Source organism: Fukomys damarensis, unplaced genomic scaffold, assembly GCF_012274545.1.
Source record: "Fukomys damarensis isolate Sample0158 unplaced genomic scaffold, DMR_v1.0_HiC HiC_scaffold_34, whole genome shotgun sequence".
In the NCBI taxonomy this organism is placed as follows: domain Eukaryota; kingdom Metazoa; phylum Chordata; class Mammalia; order Rodentia; family Bathyergidae; genus Fukomys; species Fukomys damarensis.
The window spans coordinates 6,878,864-6,900,248 of NW_022900946.1; the positions used below are offsets into that span (position 1 = coordinate 6,878,864).

Genomic DNA, 21,385 nt, shown 5'->3' on the forward strand with positions numbered 1-21,385 from the left:
TTTTTTTTTGAGATAGGGTCTCGCTACGCAATCCAAGCTGGCCTCAAACTCATGGCAATCTTCCTGCCTCGGCCTCCCAAGTGCTGGGATTACAGGCATGAGCCACTATGCCTGGCCTATTTGAATGTATTATAGTCACTTCTGGAAATATTTTGAGAAAAAGCCAGCTCTTTAAGTACTCAAAAACCTCTGCTAAAGTAGGGAGCACTCATCCCACTACTTATTAATAACTTTGCTTCACCTGCGCCACAAAAGCCCTCTCTAAAAGATTATTTGTGACCAATGTTTGAGTAAAGAACCCAGGAATATAGAAAACCAAACATCAAGGATTTAATTAGACTGAAATCCTATTGAGTATCTACAGGGACTCAAGAGGCAGTGTAACTGGAAGACAAGAATAAGCACTGAGAAGGTCTTTTCTTTGCTCTGTAGTGTTCTCATTTTGTTTCTCCATAAAAACAACTGCTTTTGAACTGTTTTCCAGCCTCAGAATATTTCACTCAATTGAAATCTTATGAAGAAGGGCAATATAACAGAAAGCTACAGGAACTTTTCCCAGAATTAGGTTGTAGTGTAAAGAGGAAGGATGAGAACAAGCTCTTATAGCCCTGCCACAAGCACACTCCAGAAATGACCCCCAAGAGGGTTCCTTAGAGTTCATCTTGAAAAAAACAAAAAAACAAAATCACACTAGATAGCAGAAGGTTCTGTAAAGATCCGGCTTTTTCCTGCTTCTTCCTAAACTAAAGGAAGTGGAATTAACTACTTTTAGTATATTTAATGCTACAACCTAAGTAAACTGCACAGCATCAAAATTTGAAATCACACACCAGCTTACTTTAGGTCAACAATACAGAGAGCTTTCAATGACATAAACAGCCCATTGCAGCATGCATGCGATAAGTTCGCCACCACTGGTCTAAGCCATCTGTGAATAAAAACTAAGTTGAAAGGTACAGTATAACCAAATGTTGATGCGAGACTGTATGGATGCAATCTGTTACTAAAATAAGGGGGCGGAGGTCTTTCTAACACTGTCTCCTATACAGGCAGAAAGAGGCAGTGACAACAAGATCTTGAACATTGCCCAAAAAGAAAAGTCCTATGCTATGCAGTGGTGGTATCCACGATCCTCAGTCAGCCAGTCATCAGATCAGTCTGGATCGACAAGTCTCAGTGACAGAATTATTTCTAGTTGCCAGGTGGCAAGGTTGGCAGGGCAGAAGAGAAGCATGGTACTTCCCAAAGCTCTGCGATCCAAATGCCCATGCAACAGTTCAGCTTAAAACCAAATATAACACAACTTGAAAAATACTCCTGGGCAAGGGCAAGTACTCAGGAGGCAGGAGTTATTAACATATTCAACTGCCTATGCAACCAGGGTGACTAATATTTTGCCACAAGGGCTAATCATACCTCAAGACTGATTTGCTGAGCTTTCCTATTGGGATATATGGTATTTAAATAAGGTCTCATTTGCATACATCTTAAAATAATTGGGCATTTTTCTTGCTATTTTCTCCTTTTAACACAGTACAACTTCAAATAATTAAGAGTTTGAGCCACTCCCAACATTGTCTCTCGTTATTCCCTCCCAAATCTTATCAACCTAAAAAGAAATATAAAAACTATCATCTAGAAAAACAAAAGAACTACTAAAACTAGACGTGGGCTGGAGAACACTAACTCAAATGACTCTGGTCTGTTGTGCAAAGAGCTCCAGAACACTGCTCTAACATTAAAAACCTATCCTGGCTCACTGGTATGAACATGTGTAAACAGACAAAAAGAGGTAACTGTAAGTTATCAAGAGCTAAGGAAACAGGAGTTACCACGTAATTACCATTGTTTCAATCTGAGTTACCACTTTACCTCAAAACAACTGGCAGGCAGTCTACAATTAACTCTTCTTACTGCAAAACATCTATCAAAACAGTAGTAAAATCAGATTAACTTTAAATCATCTAATGCAGTGCAAAACCACTTACCCACAACTTCAATAACAAGTGGCGTTAGCTGACTTTCTAGGTTGTCCACCTTTCAGGAGAATTTGACCAAAAGAGCCCAAAGCTCAAGAAAAAAATTCACTGATTCCCTAGATTAAAAGGCAGGCCCAGCTCCAAGACTTCAAATCCACTTAGATTTGCAGATTCTTTCCCCAAATACAATTAATGGCCACTGTGGGAGTTAAAGGGTTCTGTCTGTGTTCAAGTACTCTCCTACCCACCCAGCCCCCTTTCAAAAATTAGAAAAGAGCCACCAGTCTCCAAACTGGCTGACGAAATTTCAGCCTACAGGATATTTTCATACTTGAGTTATGTATAAGCCATTGAAATTAAGACTATAGTGGATAGTTTAATAACCCTGAAGATAGAGCATATCAGCACTGGCACACAAAAGTCAAGTCCAAAATCTTTAACCTTGCCACAAACTATACATAAACACACATATAGGTCTTTACACATGTATACACACACACACACACACACACACACACACACACACACACACACACACACACACACACCCCTACCTCCTACCATTCTCTACTCTTTTGAAAAATTCTTTAATATAGAGGGTGGAGTCTATTATTGCCTGGTCCTAACTATTCACGTTAGTTATTTGCTTGCTAAGACTTTCTCTTTGCATTCAAATCAGAATTCAATAATTCAGTACGAGTCTAAGCAGTGAAGGTGAACTTTTAGAGCTTTTAATGATAACAAACAGCCTCCTGCGGCACTCATGCCAAACGTTCAACACCACAGGAAGCCATTCACTATATCCTATTTAGCACAGGACTGCTCAAAAAGCTCTATTCAAGTTGGTTCCAACAATCCATCTATAGGTGTTACTAGAGTACTAGGACTTAAAGCAGGTGAGAGCCCTCAATTTCTGATTTATTTTACCAAACACAAAATGGTTTTAACCTTTCTTCATGAGTTTTGGTAGTTTTACTACCAACAGCCCAAGCAACACTTAAATCTCTTAACTACTGGCTCGAAAGGCTGATTCACTTAAAGAAAACACACTCATTCCTGTTGTGAGGTTTAAAGGAAGAAAAAGCATAATCTTCATGTTTCAGTCCACTGTGATGTCTTAAAGAGTGACTGGTGAAGGAGTCACGATTAGGCATCTCAAGTGGACAAAATGGTCAAGGTAAGCTTAAAAAGCAGTGGGCTACTGGAGATGAATGTTCCCCAACAGAAGGCAAAAGGTTATATCCCTTGGTTACATGCCAGCCCGAAGATGCCAACATAGTGGAAATGAGTCCCACAATGGTCATTATCTATTGTAATCCACTGGGTGAACTTTTAGCACCAACCTACATCTCAGTCTAAGTGTTATTACTCATCAGAAGGCTGAACAAGAGTGGAATTATTGCAACATAAATTCTGCTTCCCCACAAAAAATAACTTTAAACTGAGATCTTGATGGTCACTTTTGTGGGCATATTATTACCATGCTCCCAATCCTTCAACCTTAACTTCACAGAGATAGAAGACTCATATTACCACACATTCAGAGTAGTTATGCAATTTTAAGTAGCAGCATATGACAAAATAAGGAAAAATGTGCGTTCTCAATTGAATATCCCATTGAGTTTGAAACACCTAGCAGATTTACATGCCAGAAAAGGCCCAGGTGATCACTGCCTGTTTTTCCACCCTCAGCAGGCTAACTTTTTAAAACATAGTTCAACACTACCTGCAAAAATAAGCAGTAAGACCCTCAGAAAGGAAAGAGAGTTGGGTGTGGTAATATACATCAGTAATCCCAGGACCTGGGAGGCTGAGGCAGGATTGTCAGGACTTCAAGGCCAGCCTGAACTACACAGTGAGATCCTGTCTCAACTCCCCTCCCCCCCACCAAAAAAAAACTTTTAAAAAGGAGTTTTATTGACTATTTTCCTTCTTGCTCTTATTTTGTATCTCTATTCTGTACCCTACTTCCAATTCTCTGACCCTGTCCCTTTCCCCTCAACTTTTGCTCACTCAGCTTTGGGTTTTGCTGCATACTCCTACACCCTTCTCCCCATTTGCTGAAACTATCCAACCTAATTACAGCAAGTTTCTGGACCAGCTGTTCCCCAAACCTGTAAGGCTGATGCTCTCATCATGGTTGGTTCCTTTTTTATTTAAAGTTCTGTTTAAGTGTCTCCTCCATTTTGTTGTTGTTGAGACAGGATCTCACTAGATAGTCCAGACTGGCCTTGAAACTCGTTATGTAGCTCAGGTTGGCCTAGAATTTACAATCTGCCTGCCTCAGCTTCCCAAGTACTGCAATTACAGCTGTGTGCTAACATACCCAGCTAGGTGTTTCTCTTCTGTATACCCCTTAGACACTATCACATCACTTACTCTCTTTGGCATTTAGTCAAAATCTGTTTGTCTCCACCCGCTACTCTGACAAAATTTCCTTGCGAAAATAGACTTTTTCCTTGTGTTAACCTTTGTACATCCACTGCCCAAAACACCAGCCAGCACTTAGTAGCTAGTCAATAAATGCTTGCTGAATGAATGAAGTTTGGACTTTTTATTCAATAGTGAACTAACAATGTTATTAATAAGAATAGTAGTCATTCTTTCACTGTATTTCTGTGTAACACCTAACCACAGTTGCTTGTACAATCAAGGCATTAAATATTCTGTTTTATCAGGCCTGAAAACCCTGATAAATAGGATAGGACTTTTCTCAGCATCAGAAGAACATGTTATGATAATTCTAGCAATTTGCTTATCATGCTCAGTTACAGATAGGATTTATGCACACTTTCTAATCAAAAGACCCCTAAAATGTAGGCACTATCTCTTAAAGTTAAGACAGTTTCATATTTAACAGGATTTCTACAAAAATAAACACCAAAACACGAATTATTACACTTCATTCGGAAACCCACGACAGGAGAGAGGAGTCCTACTTGGTGATTCTTTTTTAAACCAACTATCAACAAAGAATTCTTCCTAATTAATCTTTGCTTTCTTCAATTTTTTTCACATCTATTACTGGTTTGTATTTTTTTTTAATACAAAACAGATCAATGTCTCATTTAAGACCACCTGTACACAAAGAATCCGCTAAATAAATAAGATGAAAGTCAGCCCCAGTCAATTGAGTCACTGAAGACCCGTGTGTCAGACACATAAACAGAGAAAAAGATAAAAGAGCTACTGTCCAATTGTAGAAACAAAAAAGTAATATGGGGTTTTTCTGTTCTCTGAAGTGCATGATGAAGTGTGGGTGGAGAGAAACACAAAAGTCCAGAATTAGACTAACATCAAATCATTTTGCAAAGTTGACAACATGTAAATTCTCACACATTAAGTACTGAGAGCAAGAGACCTTGATTCTTGGGCCATGATGCCATTCAGGATTCCTTGCAAGGGCTCTGGAACTCCAGTATTCATAAAATAAAATGTTCATTATAATCGGGAGCTAAGAGGCGTTGAGAGAAACTCCCAATGTGGCACAGCTTGTAACTGAAGTATTACAAAGCTTTCAAGTAAGATCTGGGATAGAGGCTGAACACCAAATTCAAAAGAGGTAACCAAGATACTAAGTGCCACAAAGGGCGGAAAGGGGGGGGCACGAATGCCACTCAGCCACAGAGAATTAAAGTGGAAACGAGGGGTGTGTGTAGGGAAGGATGAGGGGAATGGAAAAAACAATACATTTATCAAGCCGTCCCACTTCCTATACAGGATACAGGCAAAACCTCCAGCCCCATTACCTCCGGCACAGATGGTTATCGCTTACAGCAAAGGTGCACAGAAAGGCCTTCAGGTCTGAGCCCCTTAATTCCAAGGCTGTTAACGATTAGAGAAGGATGGGGGTGGGGAGGGAAATGAGGGCGGAGGGAGCAGGCGATCCGTCCACCCACCTCCCCCTTGGGCTCCTACCTCACAGCGCTTACCCCGGACTTGGGACCAGAGTCTGCACCCGCTTCAGGGCAGCTCCGGCCCCACAACCCCAGGCCCTGGGCTGAGGGGTGCTGGCGGTTGGGAAGCAGGGACAGTAGGTAAGTTTTCTGAGCCCTGCGGCTGACACGCCACAGGGTCCCCTCCCAGCCTCTTCTTCCAGAGGGACCAGTCCAGACAAGGCGCTGATTTCCACTCCTCCCTTCCACCCCTCTTTTCTCGAAGGAACCCAACCCCCTCCCCTTCATCTCTCAATGCTCCCCCCTTTTCCTCAACTCCCCCCCCTCCCAAACTCACAGCTGCTCCAGAGGTTCTTCCAGTCAAACCCTTTCTGGAAACGACGGCGGCCTGGCGGGTCCAAACCACCTACCATCCCCGCTCGCGTTTCCAGGCTCCCTATCACCGCCGCCGCCTCTTCTTCCACCGCTGCCACCGCCTCCTCTTCATCTGCGGCCCACCGGCGGCGGCCGCCCCGAAGCCCCGCCCCCTCCATCGCCTCCTGCATCATCACTTCCGGTAACCCCGCCGGCTGCCAGCTCCAGGAGGGAGAATGGGTGGAGGCGAGCAGAAGCTACGTCGTGACGTAAGCAAAGACGTACGAAGCCGTCGCCAAGTAAGGGCAAAGACGTAGTCCGGGAACGGAGGGGTTGGGAGGGGCTGAGCTGGACCATTTTTTTTATTACGTTGGGGTAGAAAGACAACCAAAAGAGTAAAGGAACAAAAGGGAGAGGATGAGGTTGGCTGTTTTGTTGGATGCGGCGGGAAACAGGGTAGATTAGAAAGTTTTGGAAGGCTCTAGACTACCCCTGACCTGGAACTAATGCTCCCACGGAAGTCCTCCCAGTGGTTTGGTCCGGCCTGGTTTACCGGACCGCCGGATGCTCTGTCTGCTGGGGTTCAGCAAAGCTCCGGGTGCCACCTCCTCCCAGCCCGTCAGGGGCTGCGGCGCTTCTGTGGGTGGGGGAAGGCAGGACTGACGCAGAGTGAGTGTAAGGGATGGAGGTGCTGACTCCAGGCGCTGGGAACCGGGGGCAGGGGTTGGCTCCCCAGGGACTAGGATGGGGTGGGGGTGCGGGTGCGTTGTTGCTAAGACACGCCTTTGTGACCCCAGCCTCGCGAAGGCGGCGCGGTTTCATCGCCACTGACCTCAGGGATCTGCCTTAACGAAGTGGCTCGTGGGCCAGGAAGGGGAGGCCTGTTCCGTCTTGAGACATTTCTGAAACTTTGGGGTCCTGTAATGTAAATGGGGGATGGTAGGAGCAATTCCAGGGCGAGAGGTCGGTCTAAACTAGGCAGAAACGAAGACTCTTAAAACAGTACAGCCAGCTGCATTAATCCCGTCGATCAAGAAACATGAGAATAAGACGAAAGCCTTGCTCCCTAACATTTCATTTGAAGAGGAATGAGCTAACAAGTAAACCAATAAGTATCAACAAGCGAGAAATGTTCTCCAAAGACCGGGTGAAGTGATAGAAGACGTGAGGGAGGGCCCCCACTATGGGGAATCCTAAGACAAAGGAGAAGGAAAAGCAGGGAATGAGCTAAGCGAAGATAAGAGCCAGTGAGATTGAAGCAGAAAGGGGCAAAATGTTGCGTGATGAAGCTTGAGACGTGGTGGGACCTGATCAGAGCCTTTTTTCCAAGGACAGAGTTTGGCTGTTGTGTTACCCAAGGGTTTAAAGAAGGATAGTGACGTGACCTGAGTGACATTCTTAAAAAAGTCACTCATGGTGCTGGGTAGAGGAGGGGTAGTCAGACCTGTTACGAGTCTGTTCCCATAGGCCACGGGAGAGGAGGTGGTGTGAGAGTGCTGAAAGAAAGGGTCGTCGCTGTGGAAATAAAGAGAATTTAATGCAGAATATATTCTGGAGGATCAACTTGCAAGACTTGCTGAACTATTAGATGTGAAGTGTGTGGGAGAGAGTTTTCCTAAGGGAAAACAAGTTGGAAGGGAATATCGTAGTGTGAAAAGTCTATCAACAATCCAAAAGAAGTTACCAAGAAGTTTAATAACGTTAAGGGAAAGGTAGTAATTGCAGCTTATAAATGGGAACTATTTCTAGATCACATTGGAAGAAAGTTCCCAAACTCCCCCAGGCTCATAAAATTTAGAGGTTGCTCAGAGAAGGAAAAGCTGGCAAAGGAGACTCTTGAAATAGACAAGACCTCACAGGTAAAAGGATGAGGCTCCTTCATATCTTGGATTCATGGCACTAACCCTCATAATCTGTGAGACCCATCCTCAAAGGCCTGGCTCAAATCTCTTCCCTCCCTCCTCTCCCAGCCATCATTGCTTTTGGACTCGTGCACAGGTAATTTGTGTCCTGTCTAGAAAACCTGACTCCTTACATAAATGTTATTTGAATGTCTGACTTTCTCATGGATTATTTTGTTTTGGCTCTTTGGCTGGGTAGGAACACAGTTTTCATAAGGTATCAACCATAGAATTTAGTAGCTTCTGGCAGAGGGTTTTTTCTTTCTGTTGCTCCTGCCAGTGCCACCACAGTTGGTCATTCTCATGATATAGTGGAAAGGGTATCAAAAAAAGAATCAGAAGGCTTGGGTTTCACTTTTGGATCTGCTACTGACCAACAGAACAGAGTAGATTAGAAGTTGCAAAATGGCAAAACGGATATCGCCTGCAAACATTGCTCAACCCACAGAGTAATTTAAACTCTTAATTTACTTGCCAACATTTAAAAATTGGACACAAAATCCAGATCATCACCTTCATTTGAAAAATCAGACAGTCTGACACCAGCCTGAGGTTCCTAGAGTTTAACTACATAACGAGTTAGCTAGAGCTATAGAATTGCTTTTTTCCCTTTTTATGTGGTTTATTACCCAAGTGGGCCAAAGGCCTCTTCTCTTTGCTCTGCCTGCCTGATCCCTGTGGGCATTTGATTTGTAATTCTTGGTCTAGAGCTATGCTGTCCCTACGTGGCTGCAACCCACATATGACTTTAAATAAAACAGTTCAGTTCCCCAGACACACCAAATTTCAAATGCTCAAAGCATTATTGTTTTGGCTGTGCTGGAGATTGAACCCAAGACCTTTGCACTGAGCTACATCCCAACCCTTTCTTTCTTTTTTTTTTTTATATTTGAGGAAGGGATGTTGCTAAGTTGCCCAAGCTGGACTTGAACTTGGAATTTTCCTGCCTCAGGCTTCCTGAGGTTACAGCAATGTACCGTCATGCTGACCTCCAGTATATATACTACCCTCTTGGACAGGGCAGACAGAACAGTTCCATAACAGAAAGTTCTTTTGGTCAGCACTGGACTGGAGAAACTTGAGAGTACTCTGGGTGCTAATTATTCTGTGCATATAAAAATGGGCAGTCATTGCTTCTACTCTAAAAGGGCTTGGTCTAGTAAGGAGCTCTCGTACCTCTACAGGTCAGAAAAGTTGCTCACTTGATAGTTATTTGATAGGTGGAGAGTACTTGGAAACTGATCTGAAGACTCAGTCTCCTGTGCAGTGTTGTTATCTAATAGTTAGATCTTGGGTCAGATGCTAGAAAGCCCCTGTATCTAATGTAACCAAAGCCCTTTTGCCAGTTTCCTAATCCATTTTCTTAGAAGATTATCGCAAATCAGGAATCTAAATTAGTGTTTTGGCTTTCTGACTTTCCTAGTTGTTATGAAGAATGGAAAATTCTGGCTAGGGAGTTATGAACAGCTGGTTGATCTTTAGCACTGGTCTCTTTCCAGCTGTTCCAATCATATCTGACACCTTCTACTTCTGACTGACCCTTATCTTGTCTTTGCCTCTTAAAGTATGCTGATAAGAAAACAGGTACTTTAATTTCTTTTGAATTGAGGAACCATAACTTGATTTCCAGTTAGAATTTCTGTCTGATGAAACAAATATTGTTTGATATATCTCGGTCGCAATGGTCTGATTGGAGTTCAACTCCACAGGTATAATTTTGAGCGCTCTAGTGCTGTAATAATGCACAGTTTGGGGGGCAGGGATTTAACTCCAGTGCTGTGCCTGCCTCACGCGCACAAGGTCCTGACTTCTATCCCCCATACTGGGAAAAAGAAAAATACACAAATGGTTCCCAACTAATTTACAATGGTTTGACTTATGATTTCTTGACTTTACAATGACGTGAAAGTGATACAAGTTACATAAGAAACCAGGCTTTGAATTTTGATTTTTCGCTCTACTAGCAACATGTAGTACAATAAATCCTTCTTCCTTGTGGTGGACCTGGCCAGTGCACTCGCTGCGGCTCTGTCAGCCATCCAGGTGAACAACCAAGGCAGTAATGTTTGCTAAGTAGGTGTATTACATGCATTTTCCTCTTCAAGTGTTTCTAGCTCATCACGAGTTTATCAGGCTTTAACGCCACTGCAAGTTGAGACACACCTGTATTTAGAAGGGTGTTTGCTTCCTGCGATTTGTTTGAGATAATTATCTCAGAAATCTTTCGGATACTAGTATTTTGATTTGACCCGTTGTTCTGAATAATTTTCATATTATAGACCCTAACATAATATTTCCCTTCTCTACCCTCTTCCCTACCCCCTACCTCTGACACACCATATTGTCACTTTCTGTGTAAAAAGATGCTGTTTCGGAGAATAGATGTGGTTATGAACAATTAAGTAGGCCCCACAGGCATATCCTGAGATTTACAAAACTACATGGCTTCACTCTTCCCTTTTTGAATTCTAGTAACCAAAACTGAATGCAGGGCAGAAAACAAGTCCATGGTGTGTGTGGCGGGGGCCGATGGGGCAGGGGCTGGGGGCTGTTGATTGATGGAGGGGAAGGACAGTATGTGTGGGGCACCGTTTCATTTGAAGGTTATTTGATTGCAGTGACAATGATATTGTATAGGATACTGTGTGTACTGAAAAGTGCTCTAAGGACAAACAAAGAGTATGAAATAAAGGAAGAAAAGTAGGAAGGAAAGCCTGATCGTGCCTTTGGTGTTGGCACTTGCATTATATTTCCAGTAAGAAGTATGTGCTGTGGTCTGAAGATAAGGGGTGTCTCCAGCAGGGTTATTTACTCATACTGAAGAACAATAGCCTTTTACTGTACAGGGATTATTAATGATCAGAGGGAAACAGCTTTAGGAAAATCCATTACTACCACAAAGCAATAAATTCACTGACAGGCCATGTACTTTTTTCCCTTCCCTACAGACAAAGTTAGCACACATAAACGAAGCCTCACTGTTCCTTCATTTCCTCCTAGTCAGGTAACCTTCCCCTTTAAGTCCTAGTGCTAAGCAGCTAGTGGTGTTTTTATTTTTGTTTTGTTTCTCCAATAGCCTTCATGCTGAACTATATCCCTGACCTTTTTTTTTTTTTTTTAAAAACAGGGTCTTATAAGTTGCTTGGGTTAGGCTCAAATTGGTGATCCTCCTCCCTCATCTCAGAGTGCTAGGATTATGGGAGTATGTTACTACACCTGGCTCCTAGCACTGATTGGAGTATTTTATAAATTAATTCCTACAGCTTTTTGAAGAAGGTTCTGTTGTTAGCTCCATTACATTTTAGAGTGTGAGTACTGTAAAGGTACCTGGGAAGCTCCAATAAACTACTATCTTGGGCACACCAAGGTGCTTAGTGTGCTCCAACCTAGTTTTACAGGCCAATGGAAGGACTTGCAAGTTGTAGGGGCCTCAGAAAGATTAATAATCTGCCCTGTGGGGTGAAATCAGGATTAAAACCCAGGTTTGTCTACCCAGAGTTCATTTCATTTTTTGGTATTATATCCTTATAAATGTAGGAAAACTTAAAGGCCCAAAACCAAAACAGGCATTCTCTGCTATTCAGGGCACAAAAGTGTAATTACTTTTAAAGTGTTGTGGGATCTTCACTAGAGAGATGTCCAGATACCATTGTATGTATCTCGGATTGAGAATGAACATTACTGATGGCTGTTCTGTGTGTGTAAATGTATTCTCCTAACACATTCTCGATACTCTTCTGTGTACTAGTTGCAGGAGTGTAATGAATGAGAGACCCTAATGAAAAAGGCCAGACACAATCATGAGCGTGTAATGTTACAATGGGATGGGCTAGAGGCGCCAGGGCTGCACATAGCAGAGGCTGTAACTCAGTCTCGGTGTGAAAAAGTCACCCCTCAAGAAGTGATTAAAAACCAAAGGATGAAAAGCAGAAGGTCAGCAGAGTTGCATGAGATGGGGCCTTCATGTAGGGAGGAGGAGTCCTAGATCGAAGGAAACAGCAGCAGGACACAGATGTGCACCAGTGCTCAGTAAATGTAAGAGTCATTATGTTTGGGTGGATTTCACAATCTACCCCCCACCCAACACACACACACACACACACACACACTCTCTCTCTCTCTCTCTCTCTCTCTCTCTCTCTCTGCCTGCCCAAATTATAAAGTACTTGAGGGAAATTTCAGCTACATTGCAACCATTACTTGTGATAAGAAAAACAAATTCAACCTAAGGTCAAGGCTTTCTTAAAAAGAATGGAAAGGGGTCTTTCCCTTCACCTCCAGGGCTTCAGAGTCAGGATTAAGTCCTCTTTCCTTTTTCTGTCCCATCTCTTGTTGGGTCTGCAACACTTTTTCTTCAGTAGAAGGCAGAGCCTCGTGAGCGTTCCAACATGTGGAATTTTGACATTCCTGAGACTAGAGTCATAGTTCTATAAATTCCATCTGGGAAAAGGAGTTTTCATCTCTACTCTAAAACTGCTAAGTGTTCGTGCTTCAGTGGGCTTTCTAAAAGTGGCGGGATGAGGGGGTTGTTCCAGAGGTGAAGAAATAGTGGTGAAGTAGATAAGGCCTCTACAACTCGCAAGTCCTTCGATTGGCCTGTAAAACTAGGTTGCAGCACACTAACCACCTCAGTGTGCCCAATACAGTAGTTTATTGGAGCCTCCCCAGGTCCCTTTACAGTACGCACAGCCTCAACAGCAGGTGGAAAGGTGAGCTGGTGTTTAGTTGTTTTCTTTTAGACTGACCACTGCCCGTTATTCCTCATCACTGACTCCAAAATAAAAACAGAAAAAGCTTGTGGACAGACGGAGAAATAATTATCCAGCTTTTGAGACTTTTGATCCTGACTTTCCTGTCAGTATTTGGTGGCAGTAAGAGTCATGTTTTATCATCTGGAACAGTGGTGGAATCATAAGTGGCTATGATGTAGTCTTGAGTCCAGGACATTTTAGAAGATGGAAAGTAGACTATTACTCCAACTTACAAAACCCTGCCAGTGTCTTATTTTTCTGTTACACTACAAGGTCCCATCCTCAGCTGGTACTGGACTGTGTTGCCCTGTGGCCTCTTCTCACAAAGGCTCTTGCTGCCTTCATATTCATCTTTGAAGTTGCTTCCTACCTCAGAACTTTGCTCCTGCTGTTCCCTCTTCCTTCTCTGCTTTCCACTTAATTTTTACCCTTAGCAGGCTTCTTCATACCATCATGACTCAGCTGCAATGTTGGTGACCACCTAAAATAACTCATCTTTTATATGTTTGGAGCACACATCACTCTCTGAAATTGTTTTTGTTTTTTATATCATCTGGTTCTCCCCTGCTGTATAAGGTTTAGGAGGGCGGGGATCAGAACGGCTGCTTGTTTATCACTATATCCCTGGACCCCCATGTGCCTGGTCCATCAGAGGTGGGCATTTAATAAACGTTGAGCAGATGAATGAATGGGTCCTTGAAGGGAAGACTGAAGGCCTGTGGTGCGGTAGCAGTATAATGACCCCTACCCTAGTGCCTCTTCTGTGATCTCAGCTCCCCTTGGAGTCAGAGGGGACAGGATTGCCACAGGGATGAAAAGCAAGCAGTGTAGCCAAGGGCACAGCCTTTAGAAGTGCTGATGTGCACCATCATATCGAAGAAGGGAAGGGGCAGGTTGGATATGAGATTTTTTTTTATGAGACTACAGTATTGTAATTCACACTCAGGTGCAAAAAATTTGCTTCCTTTGTTCTTTGTACAGCAAGGGATTGAAATTGGTTCCCTTTGTTACACAATCTGGGCTCTTCAAATCAAACAACAGACATTCAAGAACATTTATTGAGATGGAGCAGCCTATTTAGTGATTACAAATCTGGGTGCAGACTCCAGACTGTCTGGTTTGAACCCTGGCCCTGCCTACTACTAGCTGTAGGACCTTGAACGAGTTACTTAATCTCTCTTTACATCAGGTTCCTCCTTTGTAAGTGAGACTAATAGTAGCATCTGCCTCCTAGCATTGTTGTGATGACTGTGGAGGTTAATACAGGCAGAGCACCTTATAAAGTGTCTGGCACACATTAAGTGTAAAGTCAATGTAGCTATTATCATTAATTATTATTATTATTATTATTATTATTATTACTACTACTACTACTATTACTGTAATGAACAAAACAGTCCCTGCCCTCCAGGAGTTTAGAGACTGAAGGAAGGAAAAACTTGTAATGAAATGACTGTAAAAGAGCAGTAGCTGGTGTGATAGACACAGGGAGAAGGGTGCTCTGAAAAAGCCTTGTCAGTATTTACAAGGTAAGGTGAGCACCAGAAGAAAAGAGACTAAGTAGAAGACCACCAAGACGAAGTGGCATAACATAGCAGGCAGGGTGCCTTAGAGCAGTGGCTCCCACACTGTTACTCAGAGTTATTATTCAGTTTTTGGTCTTGTTTATATTTTAAACCAACCTAAAATTTTTGGATACACTTACTTCGAACACAATCTGTTTCACATAGAATCTAAATCAGAGGTTGAATGGGCTATTCTAATATACATTAAAATAATCACAACTAATATGTGCAGTGTAGATCTAAAATCTCCAACCAAATTTTGGGATACCCGCATTAGGAGAAACTTCTAACTAGGCTCAGAGCAGCACCTGTGAGCCTTTTCTACACAGCAGACACTCAGTGATGAGTTTCGTCTCGGTACTTTGTTTATAGATGAGGTGTGATTTTAGGCTAGCTTCCAGTCATGTTTCCTTCCAGACACATGTCATATTTTCTGTCTTTCTTCATTCTGGGATTTAAGGATTAAGGAGATGAAAAGGAGCAAGGAATTTCAAGAAGTGTCAATCTCAGAGGAAATGTTATAAAACTTTAATTGTAAAAGTTCTGTGGGAATAGATTTCATAGCCAGTTGAGATTGTAGTTCAGATTGGGATCCTCTAGACAACTGATATTCTGGCCTATTGTCCAAAGGAAACTCCCAACACACCCTATTATTTCAGATCAGTCCCTGACACTCGTGAAGGAAAAATGTTATCTACTATCTCATTATCTTTTATTGTTGTTGTCATTCTAGTACCTGGGATTGAACTCAGGACCTTGCGCTTGCAAGGCAGGCGCAGCACCGCTGAGCTAAATCCCTGTCCCCTCTTGCATTAATCTTGAGAGAAATAAATGTGGTTTCAAGCCATTAGATGCACAGGGAGGAAAACCCTTTGGGAGAAGACAGTTTTTCTAAATGTGTTACCCTCCAAGAGCAAAGACAAAAATATAAACCAAAAGGGAAGGAGCTTTAAATTTTTTCTGTATGTGACTGGTTCTGTTTCTAGAATCACAGCTTGAAATGTTTTCATTTATTCAGCAAACTGATTATATAACAGAGAAGGTGCTAAGAATTTAGCAGTAAATAGGTAGCCACTGTCCCCATAAAGTTCAGCATCCTGCTGGGGAAAAGGACATTAACCATTACTCAAATGATGAGTGCTACAAAGAAGAACTGCCAACAGCCAATAGGAAGGTACAACAGGAGCCCTAACCTGGTGTGTATGGGTGGGGAAGCAGTACAAGGGGATGAAGGACTTCCTGAGCCATCCACCTTGTCCCTGGGAACTGAAGGGTTTGCTCAGTAAAGGGAGAAAGTCAGGGGTAGCCTTCACGAAAGTGGGAACAAAACGAATATATGCCCCTAGGCAAAAAAGAAAAAATCATGGCTCCTTAAATAATGGGATGGGGAGATGGGGTTAAGAAAACAACAAAAAGAAGCATTTTTTTCTTACCATTTCTTTCAAGACTTGGGAGGAAGTGGTTGGCTAGACTTGTTAATAGTGCTCAATGTTGAATACAGCTTTAGATCCTTCTCTCTGGAAATCTTTGGGTTTTCTGGGTCACCTGATGTTGAAGAGAGAAACATAATCTATCAGGATTAGTTTTCAAAGCACACTAATTAAAGTGTTTTGAAAATAGTCCTATTAAGTACCAATTATTAGTGCTGCTTTATTACATTGAATAACCTAATTGCAGGGCTTATGTATCAGATTATGGTGTATGGTATATGCTTCAATTAGAGTTTGAAACAGCACTTTGTAAATGAGTGAAAGAAAACCAGTGAAAGTCAGGCTTTGGAGAACTTCACAGTGGTTTTAATATGCCTGTTTTTCTTCACTTTCCATCACAAGTATCTCGAAGTCAAGGAAGTTTCATCTGTTAAAGACTGGGATGTGAAGCAATCATTAATAGCTGTCACTGCCCTTCACAGGAACTGACTCACTTATTTTCAGATGAAACCATGGTGTTTTAGGGAGAGCTAGAAACTCAGAAACCTGTTTCCTTACCAGGAAAAATGTGATCATCTCATCTGGGTTTTTATTACGCATTGTGCTCTCTCTTGCTGTTTATGAATTCCTTTTAAGCATTTTTTTCTGTGCAGCACTGTGGACTTCAGAATTGGTGTTGTACATAAATTTGATCTGTTTAACCTTTGAATTGGGTGAAGTAGTGCTTTCAAGCTTCTCATCAAATGGTTAAACCTTGTTACGTTCTTCATTGCTCAAGAGAAGTCACCAAGGTAAAGTAAGTAGAAGGGAGCAGCCATCTTCAAAAGAGAAATTTGGCGTAAGGTGATTCCTTGAAGTCACCTAGCATACCTAAATAAACAGCCCCCATCATTCTTCATCTGCCACATTCTAATAAGTGCAGGACCACCCCAAGGCGCATCAGCTCCAGCAGCCACACCTTCTCTTGGGGCTGGACAAGGATCGTGGTCCCAGACGGCAGCGAGCAGCCTGCTTTCCAGTCCTGATGATCCCGTTTGAGGTGACGTGCAAGTGCTTGGCCCTGCTACTTACTCACCACATCCGTCATCTTCCCAGTCAGGGGAAGAACAATATTCATTATTCGAAGTCTGACTAAGCAGAACCCTCACTCTCCAGTGGTAGGATTTATTTTCTATTTTTCCAGAAGTTTTAGGTATAGAAACTAAATAATAAAGAAATAGGCTGAGGTTTTGACATGTTAAAAAAAAAAGGAAACAACTAATGCACATCAACAGGACAGGTGTACTGGGATATCTTCATACAGAAGCTTGAATCGAGCAGTGAGAATGCCTCAACTAAAGCTACATGGGACAACATGGATGAATCTTAAAATTATGATTATATATAATGTATATTACTTATGCATGACAGTGTTCAGGGTGGCAATTCCTTCTAGAAGAAAGGAGTTAGAATGATTTGAAAGGGATACAGTAGGAGTTTCAACTATATACATAATTTATTCTTTAAGCTTTGTTGAAGGAATATACTAGGTCAATTCTCATTTAGTTAAATCCTCTGGAATTAAAGCTGATATTTCACAGTAAATTATTCCTAAGGTCTTCAGTCATTGTAAGAGTGTTCTTAAAATTTTTATTAGTATATGTTTTCATTATGTCATACAGTAATTACATGCATTGTGGAGGGTGGGTACATGTATAGAACACATCTCAGTTAACATTTACTGTATAGTTCTTTTTGGACAAGAGATTAGATAAATGTTTTCTAAAAGGTTATGATGAACTGAAAGAGAAATTGCAACCTGAGGTCCTCTAGGGGGAACTGAGTCCTACCTACTTATTTTATTTGACTTGCATGGTGTTGACATTTTCAAAAATACTGATTGTCTTTTTGAGATTTCATATTATTAAAAAATCTGGTTGCCAACTACTTTATGCTGTGAGAAAACCTGGCATCATTAAGCCCTAATTTTTAGTTGGCAGGAGCTAGCTGGGTAGCAACCGTTCCCTTACAGGGGTCCATGTCCTATCCGTGTGGCCACTGTCCCCATCCAGCCAAGTTCCCTCATTTATATAGCTGGCCATACCCTGGAAGCCTTGTGTTCTCAACTTGTACAATAAATTCTAGTTCTCATTTAACTAGAAAATGCAGTTATCCAAATGTACCTTCTAGCTACCCAAGTAGTGATACAATTTTATTAAATACCACTGCAAAGCATCATTTCTAAGATATTCTGGTAAGACTGGTTTTAAAGAATAGTAATTGTGATTTTTGGTTTTGCAGTGTTTGTAAAAATGGTCTTCCTGACAAAGAGCATGGTAGACCAACCCTCAGCCGTGGGATGATGTACGAAGCCAGTTGTGAGATCCCTAGAGTTTCTGTTGTGCCATTCTGGCAGTGCTATCCAACAGATCTGTTGAGAAAGAGCAATTATTCCTAGACTAATTAAAGATCTTGATTTTTTTTTTTAATGTACATGTGCCTAGCTGCCTACTGTCAAATCACATTCTGACACAAATAATCTCTCTGTTTTGGTGGGTCTGAAGATGACAACAGCAACACGACAAGAAGTTCTTAGCCTCTACCGTAGCATTTTCAGGCTTTCAAGGAAATGGCAGGCGGCATCAGGGCAGATGGAAGACACCATGGAAGAAAAACACTACATGCTAAATGAAGCTAGAACACTGTTTCGGAAAAACAAAAATGTAAGTGGGTCCCTATTGGAGATTGCAAGGAGGAGAATAGTTTCTTAGGGTACGAGTTCATTTCTTTTCTGTCCTAACCTAAATGCAGAGGAGTGAGTAGAAGTCACAGTGGCCCAGGCTGGGACAGAAAGCGGCCAGTGCACAGCTAGACTAGCTTCCCCACCCCTGGAAAGTCAAACCCCACCCGCGTGTCTCTCTTCACTTGTTCCAGGTCTCAGTCCAGCCAGTAAGTACCACAGAATCTTTAGAAGACCTTATGAGTGAGGGCAGTGGAAGTTTTCAGAAGAGCCCTTCCTCGCACACTGTGTCCTCTGCTGGCCGCTCCCACAGGAGATGTGCAGTGTAGTGTTTGTTTCAATTCATAAACTCATCAAAGCCTCCAAATATAAACCCATTCAGAGGGAAAAGAATGGGATTAAGACACAAGGTTCTCTTCATAACTTAGCTTTGAACTCAGTCCTCTGGCTAACAGAGTCAGGTTACCCTTTGGGACTACAAAAAATAGTGCCTCCATTAGCTAGTTTAATAGAACTACACACCCAGACACCAGGGAGCCAGATGTGACCCATCCCAGCAAACTATAAAACGTTCGCTGTTGGCTCCTTGGGAAGACGGCCAGGCGTGAAGCGTGGAAGGAGGCTTTCTCGCTTGACTTCTCTTCATCCTTCTTATTGATCTAATGGACTCAATGCTGTGTCTGTTTCCCCCATAAAATTACCAAACAAGATTCACTACTCTCCCCTCCCTGACTTCTGCCTCTGCCTCTTTTCACCCCATCTTCTACATACTCTCTCCCACCAGCTTTCCTCCCCGGGGAATGTGCAACCTGCAGCCACCTTACGGTTTTACCTCTTACATCCAAACACCCAGCCTTGCCCTCTAAGCAGCCACCTGAAGGACCTCACCACAGCCTAATAGTCCACATTGGAACTCATCTGTCTATTAGAGAATGTCCCCGCCCAGCCTGCCCATTTCTGTCATAGCTCCTGTCACCACTCTGCAGTTCTTTGTCCTTGTCGAACAAGTATTCTAGTGCCCAGCATGTGCCAGACACTAAGACACTGGGGATATACAAAGGAGCACAACCAAGACAGGATCCTTCAAAAATGTTTCAGTTAGAAATATAAAATTACAATTGAGACAAGTGCTACCAAAGAAATCTTTCTAAAGTACCTTCCCCCTCTTAGAATGCATGAAGCCCCCATGCTTCACTCTACTAACCTTTCCCTGGCCTCTCCAAATTCTCTTATTGTAGACCAATGCTTGCAAACTGAGGGCCTTACACACACAATCCCCTGAAGAATAGAACTTGGGACCTTGTGCTGTGCTTGCAAGGCAGGTGGCAGAACCATGGAGCTAAATCCCTGGCCCATAAAATATCTATTTTGTATTTATATACTTACAGTGACCTTATTAGTACATGTATACAGATGGTCCTTATGGTTAGAGTCACTATTTCTTGGCTTTTCCATGGATCAGAAACAGTATTTGGTAGAAACTATACTTCAAATTTTGAGACATTCGGCACTTTATTATAAAATGGATTTATATGAGATGATTTTGCCCAACTGTAACTAATATGTGTTTAAGGGTAGACTAGGCTAAGCTAGACGTGTAGTATTAAATGTGTTTTGGACTTAGAGTGGTAAGCATCTGTGATTTATAAATTAATACATTGATAAAACTATGTAAGTACACGTGGGGAGCTGTGGGCTCAGACTTTTTATTGAAAGGAATAAGTGATAAAATTTTGGAGATACCTCAGTATATTTATTCTTTGTTTCATTTGTGTTGGGATCTTTTTTTCAGCCATATTATCAGCTCCTGGAGCACACAGACAATGTCCTACACTTTGCTGGTATATCCCACAAGACCTGCCTCATTTCACTGAATTAGTGAATATTTACAAATACTTTTATTCAATTGACATGTTCCAGGAAGTCTTTCTCAGTTCCTCTGCTCCTCCTAACCTCATGGTGGCCCCTGATCCTGAATTATGTAGCAGTCATTGCTCTTGTTAATTATATACCACTGTTCCATTTCTGTAGCTTCGTGTATTAGAGTTGTTCAGCACAAGTAGTAGCTTTGATAGTTGAAAGCAGAGACCACAGATCTCATAGCGTGTGCCCATTAAACCTTTGCAGACTCACCTGAGGACTGCGCTTGACCCTAGGTTTTTTTAGTTATTGCAGGAATCCTTCCTTTGCCTCTGTTTAGATTGGCAAAGTGGGTGATGGTGTACGTGCCAGAGGATGTGTACATGCCACTGATGGTACATGAAATTATTTGAGGGCATACAGAGATGGCACACTAGTTTCTAATTGTAAGGTATAAATTTGTGTTGGTAGGTATTTGAAGGCAAAAGGATTATGAGACCAACATTTCACAAATAGTAATGCTTAGGAGACAGTTCATGTAAAGAAAAATTTTAATTTTAGTATTTGTGGTATGTGGATGTGGCAAAATCATGCATGCAGCGTATATGAATGCTTAAATTTGGAGTATTCTAGCTAACTAAACTCATTCATAGGGACAACTACAGCCCCAGTAGTTCCAGCCCTTCTAACCATATCTTTGTCAGGGAGTTTTCCTTTCTCCTTAATCCCTCATGCAGGCATACAAGGTACGATCAGGAAGTACAGTGAATGTTAAATTTTATTTTAAAATTACAGTAAAAAGTACATTGTCATTAATCATCGTCAAAATCCCCTTAAAGGGCCAGGGATTTAGCTCAGTCATGCCACCACCTGCCTGACAAGTAAAAAGGTCCCAAATTTGATCCCTGGTACCAAAAAAAAAAAAAAAAA

At 42.1% G+C, this 21,385-nt stretch overlaps 2 protein-coding genes across 10 annotated transcripts in view; one reads left to right on the forward strand and one right to left on the reverse strand.

Moving 5' to 3' along the window:
• Dcun1d3 (defective in cullin neddylation 1 domain containing 3) overlaps positions 1-15,998 on the reverse strand; it is a 49,717-nt gene extending 33,719 nt beyond the window's left edge. Inside the window, exon 1 of one of the 5 annotated variants that reach the window (XM_019206151.2) lies at positions 15,880-15,998. The gene's annotated coding sequence lies outside the window, so the exon portion shown is untranslated. Of the gene's footprint in view, positions 1-5,728; positions 5,746-6,212; positions 6,382-6,726; positions 6,800-15,879 lie in introns of those variants that run through there. The other 4 variants (XM_010614724.2, XM_010614723.2, XM_010614722.2 and 1 more) reach the window with 4 other exon arrangements.
• The window catches only part of Lyrm1 (LYR motif containing 1), a 20,182-nt gene continuing 5,222 nt past the window's right edge, over positions 6,426-21,385 (forward strand). Inside the window, exons 1-3 of one of the 5 annotated variants that reach the window (XM_010614731.3) lie at positions 6,730-6,898; positions 8,200-8,227; positions 18,420-18,578. In XM_010614731.3, coding sequence (XP_010613033.1) covers positions 18,420-18,578 — 159 coding nt within the window. In that variant the 5' untranslated portion in view covers positions 6,730-6,898; positions 8,200-8,227. Of the gene's footprint in view, positions 6,529-6,729; positions 6,899-6,918; positions 8,089-8,199; positions 8,228-16,798; positions 17,034-18,419; positions 18,579-21,385 lie in introns of those variants that run through there. The other 4 variants (XM_010614730.3, XM_010614732.2, XM_010614727.2 and 1 more) reach the window with 4 other exon arrangements.